This window comes from Parasteatoda tepidariorum, chromosome 7 (assembly GCF_043381705.1).
Source record: "Parasteatoda tepidariorum isolate YZ-2023 chromosome 7, CAS_Ptep_4.0, whole genome shotgun sequence".
NCBI classification, from domain to species: Eukaryota; Metazoa; Arthropoda; class Arachnida; order Araneae; family Theridiidae; genus Parasteatoda; species Parasteatoda tepidariorum.
The window spans coordinates 68,080,515-68,108,417 of NC_092210.1; the positions used below are offsets into that span (position 1 = coordinate 68,080,515).

At 27.3% G+C, this 27,903-nt stretch overlaps 1 protein-coding gene and 1 long non-coding RNA gene across 2 annotated transcripts; both read right to left on the bottom strand.

Moving 5' to 3' along the window:
• Positions 1-323: 323 nt before the first annotated feature.
• Positions 324-26,841, bottom strand: LOC107456747 (uncharacterized). Its single transcript, XM_071183795.1, has 26 exons — positions 26,757-26,841; positions 26,549-26,646; positions 25,852-25,887; positions 24,431-24,445; positions 23,341-23,355; positions 20,711-20,725; positions 20,543-20,621; positions 20,107-20,121; positions 19,430-19,443; positions 17,459-17,474; positions 17,208-17,225; positions 16,726-16,740; positions 15,635-15,652; positions 14,889-14,903; positions 13,123-13,140; positions 12,040-12,054; positions 11,776-11,786; positions 8,858-8,873; positions 8,752-8,769; positions 8,631-8,645; positions 7,947-7,964; positions 6,420-6,434; positions 4,069-4,086; positions 3,152-3,166; positions 2,270-2,389; positions 324-474 (listed from the first exon to the last, which is right to left on the bottom strand). Exons 1-25 carry the CDS (start codon positions 26,839-26,841, stop codon positions 2,292-2,294), a joined length of 711 nt encoding a protein of 236 aa, XP_071039896.1. The 3' UTR covers positions 324-474; positions 2,270-2,291.
• On the bottom strand, positions 7,033-7,938 carry LOC139426057 (uncharacterized). Its single transcript, XR_011637330.1, has 2 exons — positions 7,361-7,938; positions 7,033-7,301 (listed from the first exon to the last, which is right to left on the bottom strand). It is a non-coding gene; the product is annotated as an uncharacterized lncRNA (long non-coding RNA).
• Positions 26,842-27,903: the final 1,062 nt, after the last annotated feature.

The following is a 27,903-nucleotide window of genomic DNA, read 5'->3' on the forward strand; positions in this document are numbered from 1 at the left end:
ATAAAAAGAGTTATGAAAATGTTTATACACTTCTTTATTTTACTAATAAACTTCAAATTAAAACCAAAATTAAAATATGCACGATATTGCATAAAAGTACATCATATTAAAACATTTTGAAAGATTTTTTTTAAATTTAAAAAGTTATATTTTTGAAATTCTTGATAATAATTCTTATAAAATTCGTTTGTGATATGCATTTTTAAACTTTGTTTTTATTATTAAGGATAGGCGCAGATTCTGTATTGTCAACTTCGATAGCTAATGCATTTTTTACGACATGAATTCATTTATATCAGTCAATAAAAATATACTCATATAAATGCTTGCAGAAAATATATATTTATTGATATTTACGTATGGCTAAGTACAAAATTTAGTTAAACTTTTTTCCCAACAAATATTAGCTGTATTCATACATAGTGAGAATTAATCAAAGTCCATATTCATGATCCATGTTTTATTATTTCCTCTCTGAAAAAAATAAGTAAAGCAATGTTACAGACATTAAAGATAACTAGTATTTCATAAACAAAAAGTAATTACTTAAAAATTAATAATGTATTTAATTTATTTATTTATTTTAAATAAGACATTGTAATTAGTTTAATTCTTTTATTCCCAATTGGAAAATGATTAGTTGTAATGAACCAACATAAGAAACAATATTTCGAAAGTATTTATATTTTGAAATATAAACAAGGAGTTAAAAATTACTTATTAGGATGCCACACCGTGGAAGATACATTTAGTTTAACATTTTCTTTCACCTCCATACCTAATTCAAAATAACAAGTCTACAAAAAATGAGTTAAGATAAACCTGGAGTAAGCCGTGCAGTTTCCAACACTGAAAAGAAATTTTGAAAATTTCAAAATGAAAACAAATTGCGCAATACTCGTCCAATAATCTATTTGAATTATGATATATTGAGCATTTTTTCATCAATTGAACCTTCATGGTTTACTATAAGTTTGACTGAACTCATTTTTTCTCCAGTGTTTTCCAAAACTTCTTTTTTTTTCTCCAGTGTAATGTTGCAATTTTAAAAAAAACTCCCTACTTTCTAAAAAACGAGATGCAATGTATATCCAAATTTGGTGTTTAAATAATGAATACTTTATTCTACGTTAATACACAATCAAGCGGTCATGCGCATACACTGTTAGAAGTTTTATTCTAAAATTACGATAAAATAACTGGCAGCAGTCTATTCAGTTAATCATAAAGTTTATGTTTAGGATTTTTTTTTTACCTTTACGGTTTAAGAACCGTTTAGAACTAGCATAGTTCCATAAAATTAATACGTCAAGAAATAATGAAGCTCTGAGAGTGCTTTTCCATTTATGCTCTAATAATAGTTTCATATTCTAATAGTCCAGCGTCAACAATTGAAGAGTGCAGTGCTGTATACTGGAAACTCTTTATGTATCGAAGAATTTAAAAAAAAAATATTGTAATATTAATGCTGTGATTCAAACCCCGGTTCAGTCATTCATGAGATTGATAGGTTTGCCCTCTCAGCTACAGTATGCATAAGGCTGCATGGAACGAAATGGCTATAGAAGGTGGTCCTATATCATGCGGATATAATTCTGGTTGTTTAATCATATTAAAAAAATAATCGATGAAGCTTTTCTCTCTCTTAACTGTTTGAATATCATATTTTTTTACGGTTATTTGATTGATTTGGCTGAATGTGGTAAAATAACAATGATATGAATTGCTAATTAGCAGTTTTTACCGTGACATTTCTAACAGTGTATTAAAGGACGGGTCTAGATCTAAAAGCCAAATATTGAGGTGTGTGCTTGATTAATATGAACTTATACATCATTTGTGTGATGCACATACTTATTTTTCAGACAATATGCTCTCTGTTGATATCAAGAATTCATTTAAGCAGAATATAATTCATCATTATTCGAAATATATGGCATTTTAAATTATTTAAATACATTTAATGATGTATTAAATATAACAATAACGTTATAGATTTAAATGTAATAATTTATTTCCTTAAGAGATGATAAATTTAAATTTGGAGAAAAACAGTCATCACTAAGTAGAAAAGATGTCAAATATCATTAATTGTCGAAAATTTCATTTTGTTTTTACACAATATTATTACGAAAACGTTGAACACAGTTACTTGTTTTAAAAATTAAATGGAAACTTACTTTACAAGATTTGAACTGATTATTTTAAATAAAAAAACAAATGTAATTGGCTACTCTTATTACATATCGTAATAGATAAAATTATTCACCTATAGTTTAGGTCATATTTTCTTAACCGCCAAAAAGACCACCAAGAAGACCACCGCCGTTCTTTTTGCCACTGCTACGGTCATGTACGTATCCTTTCTTTCCACGTCTTCCATGAATACCTAGAAAATAAGAAATAATATTAAAAGAATAGTTAACTGTTTCTTTATACACTCTTAAAAACAAAACAAGAAAAGGAATCTTAAGTAGTTATATAAAACTCGATGTTTCATTTGTCCCTATTGTGTATCCGTTAGATTCTCATATATTCTTGTATTTCTATACCGAATCACACGAATCAAATAGTAATTATTTATTGTGATGAGATTACCTTACAAAAACATGTTTTGTTTAATCTGATAACATAAAGCTGCAGGGAAGGACAACATATAATAAAAAATTTAGAGGAATTGTTTTAGCTTGATTAACTGGGTCGATAGATGTCTTTCTGTTTCGTGCATGACTTTGGAGTGCTGATTAATATAGATTTATAGATCATTTATTTTTTTCACTCAGTACAAAAAACGGATATTAAGCTAGTTTAAAAAAAATGTCAGAAGACCAATGCGATAGCTTTCTGACCTTCATGACCTGAAAAATATATGTAAAAAGGCGAAACTTCAGATACCTTTTTCGTACTAAATAAAAAAGAGGTATTTGAAATATCTGCTTATTTAATTTATTTGAAAGTTACAACTAATGTAGCGAGAAACAAAATTCAAGTTTAAAATATGTATATAATAATTTCTAGGTGCAACTCATATATTATTTTGGAATTATGTGAGTTACAGTAAGTGAAATATTATAACTATTATTTAGATAAAGTTATGAAATAAAATATTTTTTTTTAAAATGTAAATTAAACAAAGTTTTTAAAATTTTACCATCACTGACTCCACCTATAAAATAAGTTGTATTGATTATGAATAGAAAAGTAATGATTTCGCAGTTTATTATTATAGATAAAATTTAAAATAAACTTCATTATTTTAATCAAAGTTAGAGATTAAAATTATTCATGCATAAATCAGATTGTTATTTTACTACGGAGAAAATGTGCAAAAATTTAGCATTTTAGGAACTATTTCATTAAATATGCATTATATCAGTTGTACATATTGATTATTCTTGAAAACTGCGAAATATTTTTGAATACGCTTACTTTCTATTAAATATCTATGATATATGATAGCGTTTTTCGTTTCTAAATCAAAAGAAGTTCAAGAAAATATCTTGAAATTATTTTTCTTTAAAAGTGAAAGCTAATGTTTTTAAAATAATGCATAATATCTCACAATACATTAGAAAAGTGCAGAAAAAAATAAATTTGAACTTTTAAAGCATCCTTTTTCAAAACAAACTCACACTTTTCAAAACAGATTCAATCAAATAAATAGTTTATAAGCTGTTTATTACGAAGATCACTAAAAAAAAGGATTAAGAAAACCCTTAAAAAATGCGGATTTGTTCTACAACCTTGTTTGAGGTTGCAAAACTCATTCCCATTTGGGGATTGAACATGGTTGAAAAAAAATTATAACAGCTCTTCAGAGTAATGCTTTTAAAAGCTTTAATTTTCGACTGATAGAACTAAAAACACTAACATTTTTCTTCATATAAAGTTCAAGTAAGGTAAAAAATCAATAATGCAACTAAAACGAATAATTTCTAGCTTGTTAGAAGGATTAAACTGCTAAAGAAACTCTTCAATTAAATTAGGCATTTAATAAATTCGTAAAGATAAAAATTTTAAACTTTAATTCCGGATTATTGTATTTTTATGAATATATGGTTTACTTACTTGTAATTGCACCGAGAGCTAAAATAATTAGAGAAAATATTAGAAATTGTTTAACAAATCTTAGGACACTTTGTAAATAAATGAGACTCATATTTAGTAGAAGGGTTTAAGCTTTTTGTGCGACATTGAAATCTTTTTTTAAAAATAAAAATATGGAGTTTATAAAAAGTATATTATCTCCAAAATTACGAGTCATATTTTATAAGTTTTGATATCATCATATGATTATATAAAACAAAAATAATAACCATTCAATAGTTATGTAATTAGTTATATGATTGTGCATAACACTAAACAGACTTTAATCGTATCAAAGAGTTTTAAAGAAATGAATTAAAAAAGATTGTTTAGTAAGGATTATGGTCCCCTCGTATAAATTTAAAGCGATTACAACTTAATTTCATATTGGTAATAGGGTAGTTTATTAATCATTCTGTTTCACACGCAGAATTGATCTCGGAGATTAAACGTGCTGCAATTGCCCTCTCCAAGGCGCCCCAAGCATGCTTTATTAAATTGAGGTCTGGAGATCTTGTTGGTTAACCTGATCCGCGAAGATTTTCATTTTCCAGAAAATGGTTGACCAGAAGAGTTCTGTGAGGTGCAGCGAGTTCTTAGTTTTTCCATATGAAAAAAACACGTCCAGAATCTGTGGTTGAATGCTCTCTTCATTGATGAAGGGAGACTCCTCAGAACATAGAGGAGAATATTATACCATTGATGCATGCTCCAATCTCTATGATCTCGGCATTATTTTAACGGGACAGGCAGAAGTCAGCGGTAAAGAAAGAACAGATTTTCTTGCAAGTGCCTTTTTCTCATAAAGCCTTTTGGAATCAGTAGCACATGAAACTTAACTAAAAGTGTCCGTGTAAATATCATCAGCGAACTTGCAGCATCTCTTTTATTCCATTAGATTTGAGAATAGCCTGTTTCAAATTTCCCTATTAAGCGTCACGTCATTTCCCAATTTAACTATAAATGACTACTCATTTTAGGTGTTGAAATTAAATTAAAAGACTCAGTTAAGTTTTCTGCAAAAAAAAAGAAGTTTAGCAGAATGTACGAGCGAAAGAAATGTAGATTTTGCCTTGCCTGCTTATAATGTCCATTCCTCTTCAACCCTACACAACCTCTTCAACCCTTCAACCCTATACGCTTACGTACCAAACACACAAGATTTACTTCCTTATTTTGAAGCAGTTGTTATACATTTTACTCAGTTATTTTCAAATAATTATACTGAATATGAAAAATTTTCTAATTTTGTACACCAGTGTAAGACTCAATCTTGTTAGCTCAAAGAGGTAAACACAAATACGTTAACTGACGCAGATGGTATTTTAAGATACGAAATCAGACAGAATATTTTACTTTTTCCGAATAAACATAACTTTTTTTTAAACACCTGACTTAATTATCTTAATTTTAAATATCTGACTATTTAAAATTTTATTTGTCAGCCAATACTTTACAAGTAAGAAATTTTTCATCATTAAATAAAACAATAAAAAATTATTTGAAATTAATCTTTATAGGGGAATAATCTTTGGCTTAATGAATTTGATTAGTGGGAGTAATAATTTTTTGATTCGCTTAATAAATCCTTGAGATATGGTGAAATATGCACAAGAAAACTTAATATTATCAAGTCCAAACTTTCAATTGGTCCCCTGTTTATTAGGACTATATATGTATGCCCTGACTATTATACGTCGTATGTTTATTCAGAGAAACTACTTCATTTGGTCTGATTTTGTATTTTAAAATGTTTTCAGCATTGCGTCATTAGCATATGAGAGTTTCCCCTCTTGAACCCTCAAGATTAAGTTCTAGTATGTAAAAAGTCTATCATTTTATCAAAGGCAATATAATACATTCTTTTTAATTGATTAGATATGCACTTATCTGCCTTGAAGAAATAACACTTAAGTCAAGAAAAATGACCAGAACGTATTATATCATAAACTGAAATGCATTGTATACTTCTTTCTAGCACAGCTTATGCTACCCAGAATTGGGGACAATTAGTATTCTTTCGAATACAGGAATTTTTAAAGAATTCTGGCTAAAAATACATTATGAAATTACATAAAAACTGCAGAAAGAAACCACTTGCAGAAATCACAAATATGAAATATCAAAGATCTGTTCAAACATCTAAAGCATCAGAAGACAAATTTCCACTGTAATGTATTGTTATTATATCAGAACACATATTAGTTAGTAGCAATAATATTCAAAAACCTCTCAACATGTTAAATAAAACACAAATATTTTTTTTCCTGCTGCTATAATTTATTCACAGCTTCTGAACTAAAAATACTAAAAATACAAGTAATAAGAATTACCATTTGTGCCAGCATCTGTTAAACAAGGAAAATAAGGTGTTAGTTATAGCAATTCATTTTCCAGTGTAGTGTTGCACGCTAAATCAACTTGAGCAGTATTTATTCTGAATCTTATTTATAAATGCATTCATTGCCTTTTATGGCCAAGAATTTGCCCTCTGTTCTGATTTAAAACTTGGATTTGTTTTATAAATTCAAATATTTTATTTTATTTTTTATTTATTTCCAATGAGCTGCACAATCGGTCTTGCCGATGAGCAGACCAAGTGCGTTCTCCAGAGGTGGTATCCACTCTTTCATGACCACCACAATGGGTGAGATACATTTGGTTACGTTAATTTGGACGTCTAGTTTCTGCCACACTAGATGGCAGCAGCTAGACTCTATTAGGATGCTAAATTGCACTAGGAATTTAACTTTTGCCGGAAATGCCAAGAGCCAATAAGGCACTCCAGGGATCTTTTACATGCCGCATAATCATACGACATAGCCGCTGAGGATTTTCTGCATCCCGAAAATCCGGTGTCTGGGCCGGGGATCGAACCCGCAGACTTGGGCTCAGAAGGCCGACGACAAACCAACTGCGTCACCCAGTCACATAAATATATATATGGTTTGCATTTCTTATAAAATGTTACCTTAAGTAGATTTTTCACAGATATTTAAATATACTTTTTAAATTACATGATCTTTAAATGCACTTACATTATTTTCAAATACACTTTATACACTTACATTATCTTAAAAAGCACTTCAAATATTTGTAAAAAATGGTAGTGTTTATTAATAATAACGACGTCACTGGTAAAACCGTGCTCTATACATCAAATTTAATTTAACCTCAGTTTATTCTTAATCTAAACCTTATTCTATACTAAAAACCTAATGTATTTTTTTTAAAAATAAATACATTATGTTTTTAGTAACTTAACTTTAAAAACTTATCATAGCTACTTGAATATAATTGCATATTTTATTTCAAAAAATTGGGTTGTATTATAGTATATAAAATCATACATTAAAAATAAATAAGAGCCGATAAAATTGATTTTGCAGACAAACTAGTTTGTCTCGTATATATAAAATTATCGCATCACTCGAGTATAAACAGTGGGCTTAAATTGAAACAATTTTTATAAAATTACGAAACTAAAGTAATTTCTAAAACAAAGATATATCCTAAAATGTATTTATTAAAATATCTTATGTCCGGTTTATTAATGGCATTGTTAAATCTAATAGTTTATCAGCATAGCAATCCAACTCATCTTTTTAGTAAGTGATATAAGTAAACTGAGAAATTTGATTCTCCATCACGACAACAAATATGTTTCTATCAAATTTAAATTGATTATATTACTTATACAGTTGCATTTTTATATTGTTTATTTTTTTAACCTTAGAAATATAATATTCAGAAAAATAAATTTATTCTCATATTCAAAGATAATAATTTTGCTGAGGAGCCTTTGAGGTGATTACAAGTTTAAAAATGTCAAGAACTAAAATATTTGCAATATTACTTACTTCCAAAGAAGCTTCCAGCTGTTGAATAAAAAAAAATTAATATCATTTTGGTCCATACTTTTTCCATACTGTTTAAGTATATGATAGCATTGAATTTTACTGTTCTCTATTTCAACTTTCGAAACTTGTTACGAGTCTAGTATGAGCTTTCAGTTGATACAAATCGGGAGCACATATAAGAATAACAATTCTGAATTAATTCTAAATGTTTTTAAAGTATTTTTTATCCTGTAGTAATTTTTTCACGAAATTCATTCAACTAATTTTTTATTTTATATAATTGCTATATTTCTACTACACCATTTCAACTAATCCAACTAGTTCATAGATTGTGCAAAAATATTTAGCAATTTATGCTAAAGATCATGGGAAATGCCTTACTTTTTGGAGAATAGCGATGACAAATTTTTTTTTTAGAAATCTTAAATATCAGTATTTTATTGTATGTTACAAATTTTGAATCGTGTGAATTAGTATTTTTTTCACTTTTAACACGTAATCAATTTGCTTGATTTAAGTTAAAAAAATAAATATACTACATTTGACTTTTGTAATAAGATTAATGAACTTATTTAGCTCTTCTTTAGCAAAATAGCAACTTAAAAATTATTTCAACACTAATCTTAGAAAAAAATTGCACTGAAATTGTTAGAAAATGTAAAAAAAATAAGAAAAAAAACTTACCGCCAGTTATAAATGCTGAAATGGAATTTATGAAAATGAAACAAAGTAATTTAAATGAAAAATGTCTCACCGTAGCACATGCATACCACTTAAAGTATAAACTGATCCAATTTTTACTTACTGTTTGCACCACTTAGGACTATGAAAGAAAATGTTTTTCATTTAGAATAAATAGTCTGATATAGAAACATTTTAAATTATTTTATTATAATGAAAACAGCACTTACCTGCGCCGATAAGATCTGTAAAACAAAAACACGAAATAAATGCATTGAAAATTTTGTATCATAATAATGTTTCCAAATTCATGGTATAATTTTCTTAAAAATAACAAATAAAAAGGTGGCGACAAAAAATATTACTAAACATACTCATTTAATACATTACACTCATATTTGAGAAATTTACATCTCCAAAAAGAATTATGTGACTCGGCCTAACTTACGTGAAACATAAAGGAAGGTAAGACATGCAAATGATTAGAATTGCAAAAGAATTATTCATGCAAGGAACGAGAAACGGCTCCTTAAGCAACCTCTGAAAAACTTCAAACATATGACTCTTAAACCTCTTCCCTATACCAGACACAGTATATATTTTAAGGACACGGAGAGGTGAGCTGGTATCCAGCATTATGTCTACCCATATCAGTAAACTTTTGCACCCTAATACTGAATTTCTCGAACATTCAAGAGCAGGCTGGTTCTAGTTCCATCCCGATAAAGATATGTCAAGAGTCATTGGCCAGATTAAAGTAGGACTCATCTGTGAAAAAACCATAGATCCATGCTCCTTGTCTATGATCTAGGCGAAATCCGACATAAACTATTCCGTTGTCAGAAGTCAGCAGGACGCAAACAGCGAGACTTCTTGCAAATAGCCGTTGCTCATGAAATCCTTCTGGAAAAAATAACCCTAGAAATTCGGCATGCCGCTTAGACTTCACCAGAGAGTTGAAAATCTTTAGTATGCCTTTAATCAAAAAATACCGATTTTCGCTAGATAAGTTTTCTTATGACAGATCCAGAATCCTGAAATTGGATTTCAGACTGACTTGTTTCAAATCTCCCTTCTATGTTCCTCCTCATTCTAAAATGTAAACATTTGTAGCTATTAATTTTTGTTGAAGTAAAATTAATAAAATTGGTTAAGCTTACTGCAAAAAACACTAAGAAATTCAGCAAGATTTGCGAGAGAACGAAAAACAGATTTTGCCATGCGTGCTTAGAGAGTCTATTCCTCTACTAAACCTACCTCCACGCACTAACAGTGCTTACGTCCATGACACGCATGATTTACATCTTTGTTTTGCAGCAGTAGTTTTAAAATACGTTTGGTTGTTTTTATAAAATTTGACAAAGTATGCAAATTAAGTATTTTAAACACCAGTGTATTTAAAGCATACTAAAGATGTGTTGAAATCTATTTGTTTTCTTCTGTCTGCCGTAAAAATTTAAATCGTGGTCAATGTGTTCTCATCTCTCATCGTAGGGATCACATAAAATTTAGTATTCACGTAATTTTAAAAATTCCTCTTTTTATTTTGTTTTATAAATTTGATTGATTGCATATGACTCTTAAACCTCTTCCCTATACCAGACACACCAGACACAGTATCTCTTTTAAGGATATGGGGAGGTGAGCGGGAATCCAGCGTTATGCCTTCCCAGATCAGTAAACCTTTATCACCCTAATACTGAATTTCTCGAACATTCAAAAGCAGGCTGGTTCTGGTTCCATCCCGATGAAGATATGTCAAGAGTCATTGGTCAGATTAAAGTAGGACTCATCTGCGAAAAAACCATTGATCCATGCTCATTCTCTATGATCCGACATGGACTATCCCGTTGTCAGAAGTCAGCAGGACGCAAACAGCGAGACTTCTTGCAAATAGCCGTTGCTCATGAAATCCTTCTGGAAAAAATAACCCTAGAAATTCGGCATGCCGCTTAGACTTCACGAGAGAGTTGAAAATCTTTAGTATGCCTTTAATCAAAAAATACCGATTTTCGCTAGATAAGCTTTCTTATGACAGATCCGGAATCCTGAAATTGGATTTCAGACTGACTTGTTTCAAATCTCCCTACTATGCTCATTCTAAAATGTAAACATTTGTAGCTATTAATTTTTGTTGAAGTAAAATTAATAAAATTGATTAAGTTTGATGCAAAAAACACTGAGAAATTCAGCAAGATTTGCGAGAGAACGAAAAGCAGATTTTGCCATGCGTGCTTAGAGAGTCTATTCCTCTACTAAACCTACCTCCACGCACTAACAGTGCTTACGTCCATGACACGCATGATTTACATCTTTGTTTTACTGCAGTAGTTTTAAAATACGTTTGGTTGTTTTTATAAAATTTGACAAAGTACGCAAATTAAGTATTTTGAACACCAGTGTATTTAAAGCATACTAAAGATGTGTTGAAATCTATTTGTTTTCTTCTGTCTGCCGTAAACATTTAAATCGTAGCCAATGTGTTCTCGTTCCTCATCGTAGGGATCAAATAAAATTTAGTAATCACGTAATTTTAAAAATTCCTCTTTTTATTTTGTTTTATAAATTTGATAGTTTACTTGTGCTATTATCTAAAATCTGGGGTATACGTTTCGTTAATTTATGTCAATTCATTGCAAATGCTAGAAACCATAGTATAGATTTTATCAAAACAATCCCTAGACTTTAAATAAAAGCAAAAATACTAGAGTGTCATATTTTGTATTATTATTTTCTTAATCTCTCAAACATACAAACAAATTGAGGAATGCGTTCATTATCATGAATTTTGAAAAATTACTATTTTATCGGCATGTAATTTCTCTTGAACTGCATTTTATCAAGCACAATTTTATTTCACGATGATATTAAAAAATTAATTATGTAAAATAACAAGAAATTATCTAAATTATTACATAAAGTTAGAATAAATTATATAAATTATTCGCAAATTACAAAGAATAAGCATTTCCTTTTGAAGCATTTTAAAATGCTTAACAAAAATTATTTTGACATATAAGTAGTTCTCTAGTAAAGGAATCAATTACTTACCACCTAATCAAAAAACAAAATGTAAGTGAATATAAATTATATTAAAATTTAGTTTATTTTCATGTTTTTCGAATAGTAATTAAACGAAAAATGTCTTACCCTTTCCAGCTAAGAAAAGAATTAATACATAAACTCCGTGTAGATCAGCATCATGAAAATGCAAGTTTACGCAAATAACCACATAAAAAGTTTTAGAAATATGCTCAGCTGTAGCAATATCTTGTTTAAAAAGTTAAAATAAAATTGCTGATAACTTTCATTTTAAAAAGTTGAATTTTTTTTTAAAATATTAAAAAAATTGACAGGCATTATAATAAAAAATTAGAGTTTGAAGGTTCTTTAGAGTTGAATTATTACTTACCTTTGCTTCCGATTTCTGTAATTGCAAATCTTATTATTAAAAAATGATTTTAACTAATTTTAATTATTTTCAATCAAAATTATTAAAATATAGCATATTTAAAATTATAAAATATATTAGAATAAATGTATAAAGGGAAACACAATTTGAATGCGTTGAGACAGAATACTTTTTGAGTGCTATTGCCTTTCTAAAGATGTATCCCGTTATAGAAGTATAAGTAATATTTCCTAATTTCGATGGTAATTATTACATAATTTTTATCATATTTCTTATTCACATCATGTTTATTACATCATATTATCATATTTATTGTTTACATTCACATATTGTTAACTTCTGACTAACGGTAGGAAATAATTCTCTGTGTTGTAAGTTTAACTTCCAAACTATTAATCCTCATTGCATAACACTAGAAAAATTGAAAACTGTCAAGAAAATCGAAGAGGGCAGTTTGGCTCATCCTAGATATTTTTAGTTCAAACCTCAAACATGCCTCTAAAATCAAAAATATGCTGAAAATAATTTGTTAAAGTTATAAAAGAAGCTGGATCATTTGAGATTTATCGGATTTCTTTTTATCTATATAACGAAAATGTCTGATTGAATGAAATATTTTGCGATTTTGTATTATGCTTAATTTTATGTTGCTCAGATAATCGAAACGTTACTCTCTAAAAAGCTAACAATTACGGATAATTATAGTAAGCAATCGAAAATACTCTATTTCAAATATCGAAGCTGAAAATTTATGATAATACCTGATTTATTTTCAGTTTTCATGCATTTATTAGTGTCAATCACTTATTTTCAGATACATTTGCCTTAATAGATGCATTTGCAATAGTATATAAGAATTGCAATAATTACTGAGATATTTTCAGTAAATATAAGTTACTCTGATGATTTTGAAAGAATGGAAAGAGTTAGTAACTTTTTGATATTAATCAAAGTATTTGTCAATTTTCGATATTTATAAAAATGCATATTTCCGTTTTTTGAGTAGCATTAGCATTGTTAATTTATTAAGTTTAATAAACGGTATGCATAGCTTACATGAGAATGCACAAGAAATAAACTTACTGTTAAACACCCTATTGACTAAAATAAAAATAAGTAAAATTACTTCATTAGATTACTTACAGTTTACAATAATTATTCTGGATTAAATGGTAAAAATATAATTGGGATAAAATATAATAAATATTTTTATTTTTATTTATTTTATGATGATTTAAATTAGTTAATAGTACAAAACATAAAAATATTTATCTCAGTCTTACATGAAATGGGACATCTTAATAAAATATTTTACAATTGTTTTCATGCTTTTGCGAGTACTTGTTTAAGTAATTACATGAAATGTACCTAATAAGTTTGACATTATCCTACGGAGTATGGAAATTATGCACCAAATGGACTGTTTCTATAGAAACTGGTTGAAGCGGCAATTGTTAGACTGAGATGTTAATTGAGAAGGAGAACATATCAGATGGAATTTTGGATTTGTAAGATAATTTGTTAATGTTAAGTATACATATGCTTCAATCAATGCATATTATGATGTATCTGTCTTGTTCATTTAACGAACCCATCATTAAAATAGAACTTAACATTTTTGTAACTGGAAGTAAAATTTCTTAGACAGCCATGTATTATCAAAATATTATTTTTTGTAATACCATGTATTACAAAAAATCACGATATATGGAATCGTGTATTTGCACGATTCCATATATCGTGCAAATGCACGAAATATGGAATGGATGATGACCTTGCAGTGGGGTGAAGAAATTTCACAAACGAAGAAAGTTCTCAATGTTTCATGAGCAGAAACTTTTTCCACTGGTGAAATACGCGTACTAAGTAATGTTCGAAAGCATTTAACGAAACGCAGGGAAAGAGCAGTAGCAATTCAGGCACATTTTGTGCTATTTCTGAAAAAAAAAACAGATGAAAATTGCATTGTGAGGAAAAAGATCTCACTCGATCTAGAATTAATTTATGTATTTAGAGAAAAAAAAATTAAGCTTTAATGGAAGATTTATGAACAAATTGAAAATTATGGAACATTTTTGAGTTACGAAGCTTTCTTTGTTTATGTACTTATTACGGCGGAATAGTGAAGATTTTTTTCTAAAATAGAGAAACATTTGTATCATATAGTAACAAAAAAATTGGTAGTTTTAATAGACTACGGAATGTGAGGATGTATTTAAATCCTTGAAAAAAGCTATAAAATCAGCATCCGTCTTAGCCTGATTTGATTTTAGCTAGATTTGAAGAATAGACCTAATCTCTTCGCTGATGCAAGTTAAAACGAATTGAATGCTGATTTGCCTCATTAAATTGACGGAAAATATCACTTAATTACATAATCGAGCAAAAGCTTGTCAAATCTAGAACGTAACTATTGCGTAACCAGAAAAGAAGCTCTCAAATATTTTCATAATTATTTATACAGATTAAAATTTTCACTAAGCGCATGTCACTCTGCATTAACTAATTATTAGTTATACTATTTAATGCTTATAGTTTATGTATAAGAATTAAATAGTATAACTATGTATAGTAATAGTTTATGTATAAGCATTAAATATATATTGTAATTTAGCTATAGAAATTTTACACCTTAATCTGTATATTTTTAAGTGATTAAATTATATCAGATTAGTTTTAAAAGCTTTTTTCTAATACAAACCATTTCGAGATATTTTTCACATAAACTGTTGCAAATCAGATTAATCTGTCGCTTTGAAAGGTTTTGTGTTATTCTAAATTGCATGTTAAATCGGACAAAATTTATAAATGAATATACCTAATTTTAGTTTTATGTGATATATACTTACAGCCACAGAAGAAATCTGTCAAAGAAGAAAAATGTATGGAATAAGTTTTATGATGTGAAAAACTTCTTAAAAAAATCAACGTAACTTTAAATTAGTTGAATTCACAGTTTTTTAATTAAAAACAAAACACAAATAGGGATCTGTGTGAGTGACATCAATACCAAAATAGGTCATGAGAAGCATTTAGACCGATTACGGGAAAATACTGGCTACAAGTGGAATCAAATAATAATGATAATAGGCAAATTAGACAATAGACAATAGTTTTTTTTATCTCCGTATCTCAAATATTCGGAGAAATATTTTTAATAGTCATTTTTTGTTTTTCTATTCGTATAATTTCAACCATCGTAACTATTTTGTCTGAAAAAAACTATGCCATATTTCAGAGATATTTTTGCCTTTTTTTGTAAAAAAAAAAAGAATGCTGAGTTAGATGTGTTATCGTATGAAACTTGAAATATTTCTACGAAGAAATTACTTCGAATGAATTCTTTATGGGTATTATTGAAATGAAACCATTGCTTATTGTTCTTAAAACGTAAATGACTAATCTTCCTGTTTATTGTCCTAAATACTTCAATGAAAAAAAATGAAGTTCTTTTCAAACTGGGAACTAAAAATATAGTAATGTTGAGCAAAGTTGTTCTTTAATTATTTCAAAAAAATGAAAAAAATTCAATAGCAATTTCATATTTCTCTTTATCGTGACAAATATTTCTGTAAAAATATTTTGCAAAACTTACCACTGGCAGCTTGATTTACTACAAAAAGTAATTTTTTATTCAGAAATGGACTTTATTATGAAATACTTACAATACTGGACTTACAAATTGCAAAATACAATGATTGAAATTTTTTAAAATTACGATTTGTAGTGTTTTTATATACTTTTTTTTACAAAATACACAAATATGCAAATTAAATTATGAAACAAATAAAATTATGTACCACGTTGATACGCACTTTAAATTTAAAGAATAAAAGCAATTATATCACGTACCCGTGTTTTTAGAAGCAGTAAAACAGCTATTTTTTTTTATTATTCCTCTTCCCTATTTGCTTCATTCACAAATGCATTTTAAGTCTAGAAAGCGTATTAATAGGAAAGCCAATGATAAAAACAAATTTACAGTTAAAATTTTTGTCTCAAATTTTGTGAAAGTCCTATAAGAGGTGCAACAAAATAATTAATTCTTACATTTTTCACCTTAATGCTAACTTTTTTTACTTATTTTTTCGCATTAACAATCCGAGCTTTTGAAATTTTTCCGTTACGGCAGTATAGTAAGTTTTTAGAAATTACTTAGTAACTTTAGTAATAGTAGTAACTTTCATTTGAAATCATGTGGTAATAGAAACAATGTTATGCAACTGTTTTATGTGATAATTTTTACCAGAAATATTGTCATTATACTGTTATACAGTCCGGTAATTTTACCACAATTGATTTTTCCGCTCAGAGCTATTAATTTTCTTTTAATAATTGATGCCCGTTTTGAATCAAATTCGATAAAATTCTTAAGGCTTAAAGCCATTCGTGATTTGTTTCGCCAATGACTTGCTTATATAGGTGTTTGAAAATTAGTATATAAGTTATATAAATTAGTATATTAGTATACACCTATATAAGATTCCTTATATAGGTGTTGCTCTGCTGTAAATTCTTAATCTACTACCAAATTAAAAAAAATTTATTAGTAATAATTCAGGATTCTCTCCTTGTCTTGATTTTTTTAAATTTGTTTTTTATGATTTAAGTTAGCCATGGTTTACATTTAAATTTATATAATATAAATGTAAAAATATATCAGATCGGATTAAAAGAAATTCTTACGTCCTCCAAGAACATCTATATAGACAAAAAAAATTATATTTTACTTTAACAAAATTTAATTTCATAGCTACAAATATGCTGTTGTAATTAAATGTTTTTTTTTCCTTTCCTATAACAAAAATTTTTTGATAATAATAAAGAAATAAATTTTCATTTATTGTATCAGTTATAGAAATTCCCTATAAAACTAATTTAAAATTTAAACTCACTTTCTAACTTGTTATTGAGTAATAGGAAAATGAAATCAAGAATAATTGCAAAAATTAGTATAATAGTTACTCATAAATTTGCAGTATAGCACAGAAATGAAGTAAAAGTAGAAAATGAATATTTATCTCTTTCTTTTATTAGTTTGAAATCTCAATAGGAAGCAACGTATTACTAATATCTCTATTTTTACATAGTTTGTTATTTTGTTATGCGTATAGTTTTATAAATGTTCTAAAAATACTCATATATTATAAAGAAATATAAATACTTACTGTTGCCAAATGTCTCAACTAAAATAAGACAAATAAAAATATGTTTAGTTTATTCTTATAAAATCTAGACCATAAATAAAATTTATAAAATATAATAAAAACTAAATCAAATTTTAATTTTCTTCTAATTATTTCTTAATATTTATTAAAAAAACTGCTATTCTAATAATTTTCTAAATAGAAATTACAAAATTGATAATGCAAGAATGTAAAACTTTGTATAATTTTTCAAAAGAAGAAACAAAACTTACGTCCTCCAGCAATACCTGATAAAAATTTTCCAATTATATATAAATTTTATTTATTTGTTTGGTTAAACATATTGCACATAATTCCTGCTTATTTCAGTCATGTTACTTACTAAACTATTCTTTAATTATGATTTTTTTTTTGGAAATTAATTTTCTAAAGGAAAAAGCATGTTACATTTCATTTCATTATTTGAATTTTAAAGATTTGTTCCGTACTTTTATGAATTTATGAAGTTAATTTTTTAAAATGTCCTTAAAAGAGCTTTTTGTTAAGTTATAAACAAATACTTCTAATATTTTTTAAAATACCCTAGAGAAAGCGAATCGTATACTATAAATAGTTTGGTCTTATAGTTTACGTCTCACTCGAGTTATTCTAATGGTTTATTGATTACTGCTAGAGATTCTTCTTTAATGATGCTTCCAAGTCATCACCGATGGATGCACATACTACTATTTAAAAATTGGAAAAGATGATAGATGGTACTTATATTTCATGGATTAACACATAGCAACATAAATTATTGTTTACTGAAATGTTTAACAAACAAAATAAAAAGTAGCACGTAACAATAATTTTTAATTAGTGTAAGCTTCTTCCCGAATTTTTTTTTCTACGATGGTACAAAATTGTAAAAATTGTTTTACACTAAAAATCTGAAATTTCGAAATAAGCAAATATTTAGCCTAAAGATCTGAATTTAATGATTTTATCTGATTCAAATATATTGCTACAATGCATTATATATTAATTGAAATTGTATTATAAATTTATTAAACTAAAAATAATTTTGTCCGTTCCTTTACTTATAAAGAAATGAGGTACAAAAAAGACGTAGGTTTTTCATTTCAAATTATTTGAATTTAAGAAAAAATTAGGCACTAAGATAATAGTTTTCAACATTACCAACTTTTATTTGTACCCTAATTTCAAAATTTAGGATGAAAATAAATTTGGGTTGAAATGTAATAAATGTTATGTTTTGTACTTACCGCCTGTGAAGCAACAAAAATTGTTTATGAACCATATATTATGCCAGTTTAAAAAAGTGCATACCCACTTACACACTTTTAAAATCATTTCTTAGAAAAAAATGTAAGTTAAAAAATTTCTACACTTCTTTTAAAATATTATATTCTAAAAATTAATAATATTTGTTAAATATATTCTTGCAAAATTTTAAGGTGTTTTTGAGGTTTATATGAGGCTGTTGCTAGGATTCATTTGAAGTTGAGTTAAGAAAAATCAACCTCCCAAAGTTCATATGATTGAAGATGCATGTCAAGATGTATGGAAGATGTTTTATTCCCACTTGAGGATGTTAGAAATCCACCTTAAAGCAATTAGCTTAGAAAGATTGTTCTTGCGGTGAACTGGTTATCTTTCTACACTTCGAAAAATATATATGTTTGAAGTGTGAATAGTTTCACCTGTGCAATATGAGCTGTGCAATACGAGCTGTGCAATATGAATTTATTTAAAGTGGTGTAAATGAGGTAGAAGTTGATGTTTATTGTAGAGAATATTTTTGGTATGATTTAGAACCTTATTTTTTACCTAAGGTGCCATTTTTACAATTGTCAATATTTCAAAAACTCTCAAAACGCTATACTTTCTCGTAAATTGTGGAAATATTTTTAAAAATATACAAATTATTACTGATGCGTATTCTATATTTTTGTATTCATTACAACTATGAAATATGTGAAGTATCGATATCATCAAAGGTGATAAGGAAACTCTTTTATTCATATATGCTTAAAAAAATTAAGTAACTACATTAAAAGACTTTCTATTATTCTTCAGAATATGGTATATAAACGTTTCTTCATTAACGAAAAGGTGCATGATTTTATTTAAATCTTCCAGTATAATATGCAATTTTTTAAGAAATTTTTTAACATGTTTGGAAAATTATATTTCATTAAATATGCATAATAATTATGCTTTTTGATGATTTTTTTGCACTTACCAAGGAGTCCAGCTATAAAAAAAAACTTTATATCAATCATCTATGTGATGTTATACTTGCATTGAAATTAAATAATGAATTTCGAAAAAATAAGGTTTACTAAGTTAATTTCTCTGATTTATTTTTATAATTAAATGGTTAGATTAATGCTTGCTTAAGATTAAAGTGGTTGCCTTATTCGAAATGTTTGTATAAGCAATGAAACGTCCCTTTTCCATTAGATTTTTTCATAACATTTTTTAACTATCTATAATTCACCGATTATATGATAGTTAAGGTATTTTAATGCTTTTTTCTAACTGCATACCATTTTTCTCCATATCTTATTGAATTATATCATCATGTAAAAGTTGAAAATTATTCTACATCGAAACTTAATTTGGGAAATTTAATTGCATACGAGGTGTTCTAAAATTACTACCGATTTAAGCATATATAAACACGCCAATAACAAAGTTAGGACTACGATTAAAGTAAAACAAAAGCTAATCAACTGCTCTATGTTTGGATAAATTTGAGAGAAAAAAAAGACTGTTTCCAGCAGCATAACCTTACCGTTTTTAAGCATAAATTTAATTTTGATGGAAATATAGAGATCATTATTGCTCATTTAAACAAATATTTATTTTTTAAATTGATCTGAATACCTAAAATTGTTTTGGAATAAATACTTACGTTTTTTCTTATTAGCTAAAAGAAAGTTAAAAAAACAATCATTAAATAGTCTTTGAAATTTAGTTGAATTCATTTTAAATTACAAAGTTTTTTCAAAGCATGCAATTAGTAAATTTAAGTTAAAGAAACATAAAAAAATTATAAATATTCTGTTATATACAAAGTGAAATTATAACTAAGTTTACAAAGTGATAAACCTATGCTTATCACTTTTTCACTCTGAAAAATTTCGGTCCAATTTTGTCAAAATTACTCAATTATTCCATACATAAAAAATAGCTTTTTTAATTATTTATTTTGGAGCAATCGATAAAAATGCTGATTAATGTAGTATTAAATTTTGCCTTTTTGCTGAGAAAAGAGACTTCTGAAATTTATAAAGCTTATTACTAAAAATTTCAAACTAATAAAAAAATAAAATTTATCATATACACACCTCCAAGTGCATTAGCAGCTAAAATAATAAAAGTTTTACAAGTAAAAAACAAGAATGTATTTGAAACTGAAATTTGTGACTACATATATGAAATAAATGTGAGATTAAGAAGATCATTTGTAAATCTTTTCCTTAAACGATATATTGAAAAAGACTAGTTTTACTTACCTCCTCCCAAAATATCTATAAAAACCACAATTATAATTGTAATTAAATGATTTTGAATACTCTTTCATTCTTTAAAATTACAATAAAAATGATTTTATGCCCTGTTTTATTGTCGTAAATTATTTACAAATTATTTAAATCAATTAAATGTTTTCCTAGTTTATAACTTTAATTCATAACATATTCAAGCATTATAACAAGGACTGTTTGACTCATCGGAATTTTTAAAAAATGTTAGATGTTTTTATTTTATTCAAATATAAACTATATTATCATCGTTCATTTACATTTCTATTATTAATAGTGTAGTGATAAGCAGTAATAAAAATTTTAGAGCGGTCTTCTTTGTCTTATGAATGTATGAAAGCAGCAACATATTTTGGTTGTTATTTTATCTTTTTTTTTTAATTTATACCAGTTAATCAGACATTCTTAGATACGCAGTATTCTATTTTTCGCTCTTCCTTGCTTGCGTCAGCAATCATCTACCCTCTTTTGCATCATTAGTTATGTCTGTGAATCAGTGAATTCCATGAAATCCAAAAACTCTGGGCATTCATGTCACCAATTTCACTTTCAGTTTGTTTGCTTTTTCTTCCTTTTCTAATCTGTTCAGCAGACTTAGTTTAGGACGCCACATTATTTAGTTTCTTTTTGTGGTTTAAGCATAAATTTCTCTGTCGCTTTCTGTTACTTAAATCACTAAATTAAATATTAAAATAAAAGTAATCTTAAAAAAAAAATGTGCTTCTGCTTAGAAAATTTTAGAAAATTTTCTTGAAAATAATTACTGAAAAACACAAAAATCTTTCTTAAAACTAGATAAAATATTTTTGTTTTACATAATTGGTAAGATATGGTTTCAATTACAAAAGTTTTAAAGTATTTGTTGTGGGCCATGGAAGAAAAAAAACAGCTTTACTTGTGAATATTAAAAGAAAAAAAAAACTAATGCCTAACATTTCTATTACATATTAGTTTAAATGCTAAGATAAGAATTTTTATATACGCTAAAATAGCAGAGCACTGTTCGAATTTTCATTCTAAAACTATAATAAAATAACCGGCATTCTGCTCTTATAATTAATAGTGAAGTTCACGGAAAATAACGCTTGTAACTTTTACAGTTTTGAATCCGTTTAAAATTAGTATGGTTAAAAAAAACCACGAATCTATAACTATATATTTTTTTTTAAATCATTATCAACTAGCATGGTTTCAACATCGTAAAAAAGAAATTTAACTGGATATTGGAGCTAGACTTTTCGTTAGATAATGGACAATAAAGTTAGATTGTTGTTGAGATGCGTTTCCTCAAGTCAACTGAGTAATGGTATTTGATTATTGTAGCTGGTTAATTCACATAGTGAGAATGATGATTGTGAGAGATGGAAAATGCTAGAATTTCTTAAGTTGATCAGCTTTATGGTGCTATCATCTATGCTTGAGTTAGACTATAGTACTCTAATAGCACAGGGTCACAAATTGGAGAGTGCAGGACACTAAAAACTCTTCATGTGTTGAAGGGAATGGAGGAAATATTATAGTGTCAACCATTCTGCTTGACATGAGGTTGATAGATTAGGCCTTTTGGCTATAACATGCACCCAGCTGAAAGGAACTGAGGGTCGACATTAGGTCAGCTTGGTTGGTTTGATAAAATTATGTTTAACCATATTAGGGGAAAGCAGTTATTAAACAGTTTTTCTCGCAATTTATAGACTGAATACCATTTTATTTAAGGTAAATTGACTGTTCTGTTTGAATCTTTTAAAATAACAATCGAATAAATTGTTTTTTAACAATTTTTTTTCCGAGAAATTTCTAACATTGTATAGGGAAAGTTATAAAAGTTTAGTTTCAAATAATCAGAAAAAGTTTTCAATGAAAATCTTACTCTGTCCTGCCTTGTTCACTGTAAATAATTTTAGAAATTTAGCATCATATATGACAACATAAATAGTGAATGCATACAGATTATAAAGAAATTAAATAATTCAATATTTTAATATTTATTATTTAGCAATCAAGCTGTTTTGATAATTTGAAACACATAAACTATTGAATCATATTGAAAATATAAATATGTAGGAAATTGCTGAAGATATTTAATAGTATACAATTATAAAAATATCATAATCGATGTTTTTTTAATTCTAAATGTATTTCTCAATCACTTTTTACTTTCATTTTTAACTTACACTAAACAGTGATTCTATCATTATAAAACATCTTTGTATTTTTAACGTTTTGTAAAATCTTAGCTAAGTTTGAATAATTTGTAATTAACGAATTTCACTTGATACTAACTTTGAAAAGGATCATATGATAAAGTTGTTTAAAGATAATAGTCAGAAGATTTTGCTTTTTAATTAATTATATTACATCTTTTATGCAAGTTTCTGTTGGAATGTTATGTTTACAATCGTTTTCATTAAAATCAAAATTATATGTTTTTTCGCGTAAATATCAACAGCATTAAATCAGCGCAACCGCATTAAATCAAATTTCGTATTTTAGAATGAATCTTAAATGGGTTAAATTCTTGTATAATCTGAACAAACTGGATTATACATTATAGATTCTCAATAAATGCCGTGTGTTTCGAATTTGTTATAACATAAACTTACAGCTGTTGGCAAGTCCTAAAAAAGAAACAAGATTTAATAGTGAATTCATAAATCATCATTTTATTATTGATGTGTTTAAGAAATGAGACATGTGCAAAACAACTAAGTGTTTCTTTAAGGTTTCGAATCATGTATTTATAAATATATAAATTTATGTATTATCGAGATAAATTTAATTGTTTTACAATTGTATATTTCAATTAACATGCATCTGAAAATAAATATTCGACTTGAATACATAGAGGTATATTCAATTTTTGCAACTTATGTCATCAATTTATGAAATTCAATAGTTATCATATACCGTAATAAGGGATAACTTTGAGACTACATGAACGTTTGTATTCTTTTTATTTGAATTTCTAATTTAAATTGTACTTCAGAGCTATGATTATTTTGCATTATATATATACCTGTACAAATTTTTTTTACAATGTGATAAGCAACTCATTCTAAGAAGTCAGGAGCAAAATTCTACGTCACAACAACTAGTATGGAATAACTCTGGGATAACTAATTTGTAATTTTGAAGTCAACAATAATATTATCACATAGCAAACATCTTTAATATCGTGTATAGGCACAATTTTTTTCATAAAACGGTAAAAATTTCTAAATGTAATTTTTCTATGGGAGGTGGATAAAAAAAATTCTAAAATGAAAATATTATTTTTTGTATTTATAATTATTTCTAACATTAGTATAGATTCCATTATTGTTATTATTAATATTTACATTATTATTGTGATTTCTCTTATCGATTATTGTTCATTTTTCGAGGGATTTTCATTCCTGATTCTCAACACGCTGTAATTTGGGAGTATAGTCTCTATAGCATCGTCAGGAGAGCGTTCTAAAATTTTGTGCCCGTTATGAAAATTTTACTTTTTGAGTATTTCACCATGATTCGAGAACTTTTTAATTAAATTGAAAAATTTTTGCTCGCAAGTCTGTCATTCGTTTATCCAAAGACAATTCTATTCAAAAATTGATTTTTAGTAATTATTTTTTCTTTTTTAATAATAGTGAAAACAGTTTAAACTTCTACTGTTTAATATATACAATATTTAAAATGAAAATATCAACTTACCTGTAACACCTCCCTCTAGATAATTAAGAAAAATTTCAAAATTAAAAAAATAAAAAGGGTAATAAAAAATAAATGCAACTCACTACAACAGACAATTAATAGTGTTTAATCTGATTTGTTTTCATAATAGTACACTGATATTAATTTTTTTAATCAAATAAGTTTGAAGATACAAATTTTGATGTTTTTTCCATAAAAATTAAATTTTTCAAACATATTTAAAAAGTGTAAGAAGCCAAAAATTATTCATAATATATGAAAAAAAATCAAAGTTACTTTCTCAGATATAATATTAAAACAGAAAAAATGACGTTTAAAGAAATCTAATGTTCCCTGCATAAAAGAGTTGTAAGCACCAACAACGCGAGTTTAATGTTCAGCTTAGCGTAACATTTTGTTTCCTTTCGTACAGAATAGATTGATATCGAATTATAGGATTACGAAGGTTTGTTATCACGTTTGTATAAGTATAATTATGAATGAGTGTAGAAAAACGTTAAATGAATACAGCTGAATTAAAAAAATAGAAGCTTCGATTCCTTTTCGATACTTTCGATTTTTGCTAAACTTGTTGCAAAAAATACCTCTTAATTTTATATCCATTGAAATGCATCAACAAAGTTGAAATTTAATGTATTAAACCAGCCATTTTCAATCAGGATTCTTTTTATTGTTGTTGCACTTTTAAATGATTTTCTTAAGAACATTTCTTAAAGTCTTTAGTTTTCTTTAAAGTTAAATTAAAAAATATAATTGTATCTCTCAAAATCTTTATTTTATAATTTCGTTCTTGACGTGATGATAACAATTTCACAAAATAATTATTAATACAAAATTGAAAAAGATTAGATGGTGCCAGATTACACTTATGCGATAAAAAATTATCGCTATTGTTAACATTAAAAATTTCCCCTCATTTAATATTTCTTATAGTGATACCTAAGTTTTTTTGTGTTCCTAAATTTAGAAATTTTAAGTTTAGTTTATTATTTTTTGAATCCAATTATTTTATTTTTATTTTTTTCGGACTAAAGTGTTAGCAAAGTGTTATAACACAAATTATAATAACAATCTGCTTTATAGACAAAAATACTTTTCTCTCCAGAAAAAAAAAAATTAGGAAAATAAAGGAGAACGGAAGTCAATCATGGGTGTTGGTGCCTAGAGCTTTTTCATATTTAAAAAAAAATAATAAATATAATTTGTGCTAAAATTTTTATATATTAAATGGGCTTTTACGCAAACACTGTAAAAAATAGTTCCTTTAGATTTTTATCCATAAACTTATCGTTGCTAATATATTTATGAATTGTATTTTCCTAAGTAAATTAAACACAGATTTAAAAACATAATATTTAAATAAATATAATTTCATTTCAAATTTTTATAAAATGAGTATTTAGTAACTAGTTTAAACTTACTTTGACATTTTCCGGCTTTGCCTCCTTTTCCTCCACCTATGGAAAAAGTTAAGAAAAAGTTTGTTAAATTAATTAGCTGTAACTCATTTTTTTCCAGAAATAAGAACTCAAAATTTAAAGTACAAGGAAAAAGTAACTTAGTTACTAACCAATGCAAAAACCATTTAAACTTCTCTTTAAAATTTTTGATCATTACAATTTTACTGAATTTTTTATGCAAATGCTAAATTAATTTATTATAATTGAAAAAACTTTGCAGCTAACATCCATACTTTTTTCCGCAAATTGATACTGGCCAATGAAACTGCTCCACCACATTGTGAAATTTTCAAGACAGCTAAAACATATGTATGTAAGATATGAAATTTTTAGAACATTTATAGGAAGCAGGTGCTAATGGTATCACCAACAGATGACAGCATTGTTTTGAATTCTCAATTTACATTTGAACTTTATTTTACGTTTAAGAATTTTGTGTAATACCATGCGTAAGAAGAATTGTCTTCAAGGACATATGCTATTTTTAATTTTTAATAAAGAAAAAATGTTTCCCAATAGGGTTACGGTTTATCGCCCTAATTAATTGCTATTGGCGTTGGCCGAGATCCCTTAACTGTGCATACAGTATGGAATCGATGTGGGTACAGAACGGTAAATCGGAATGTCATGCTATATTTTAGTGACTTCCTCTACTTACAGCCAAGAAGCTAAAAGGAGTCGCAGAACCAAATAATGCAAATTGTGAGAAGGGGAAGTTTACTAGACAGTAAGCTTGTTCAAACTGTTGGACAATGTCTGAAACAATATGAGCTACCAATTAGCAAATAAAGCTTCAGTTACTCTTGACATTGTATCACATAAAAACAGAGGCACCTTCAGTGTAGGGATCAATGTCTAATATTTACCCATGAAGGGTGGCACATAATCATTACAGGCGAGTTTTGGGACTAAATGTGGAGCCATGATTGACACATCTGGGTTTGGCGGCATCATGGAGATTAGATGTATACATGGCTATAGTGAACTATTACTCACTATTACAATGATTTTATTGGATGCTTTTTGGTGAGTTCAACAACTCGTGTTTGCATTTATTGCATTCTGAACCAAGTCTTTTCATTTGCATATACAGAAGTTTAAAGTTAAAACACATATGACAAATCAAAAGTAAAGTAACATATTTGCAATTCAATTTTTGTGGGGAATATTAAATCTGGTTTCTGATCTTCGTATCTGGTTTTGATCTACGTTTAAATCTACGTGTTTGAATTACCTTTAGCAAAATTAAATTACTTTGGGAGTCACGTGGCTAACGTTGCAGAATATAGTTACCTCCTTTTGGTGGTTGTCCGTTTCCACCTCCTCCTAAGGAAAAATATTATTTATCATTTAATAACAAATGACCATTAAAACGCTTTTTCTTTCAGAACATTTCCATGTTATTTCAAGAAATGAAAATTTAACTGACAGAAATATTAATTTATGCAAAAATCATTGCAAAGTCTGAGCATATATGAATTTTTNTATGATCCATATTCTACATTATCTACGGTATCTATCTCAGAAGATGTTCATTATTCTTAGGGCATATGCACACACATAGTTCACAGTTACGGTTAATTACATTTCGTATGTTCAATAATTCACTTTCGATGAATGTCTCTTACCTTCATCATATCCAGAGAAGACTAAAATGTTTTGAAGAGCTGGTCATCTAGATTATTCCTCAAAAAAGAACACAAAGATGTGTTTTTCTCAATGAATAAGACCTCAGGGCAGTAGACAAGAGTGCATGTAAATGGCAACTTAATTATTTGTTTGTAACAAGATGGAGCATCTAAAGTGCTACTTTCTTGTTATCCTCGTGACTACTCTGTGTATATGCAGAAACATTGATGAAAAACATGCTGTTTTTCAAACAATGTTAGTCTTCCCCCTAGTAATTCACTTTGCAGTTTCATTCAATTATTCTCATAATGATATGTTCAGCATGTCAGAATAGAATATAAAGTATTGGAGAATTCGTTTTTGATTGCTAAGTTTATACAAGCT

Excerpts from the sequence above, each read along its gene's own strand:
- LOC107456747 (XM_071183795.1), bottom strand. The coding sequence starts at position 26,841 with ATGCCGCCAAACCCAGATGTGTCAATCATGGCTCCACATTTAGTCCCA. Across the intron at positions 26,647-26,756 it reads TTATGTGCCACCCTTCATGG|ACATTGTCCAACAGTTTGAA; the intron begins GTAAATATTAGA and ends ATATTGTTTCAG. Across the intron at positions 25,888-26,548 it reads CTCCTTTTAGCTTCTTGGCT|GTGGAGGAAAAGGAGGCAAA; the intron begins GTAAGTAGAGGA and ends CTTTTTCCATAG.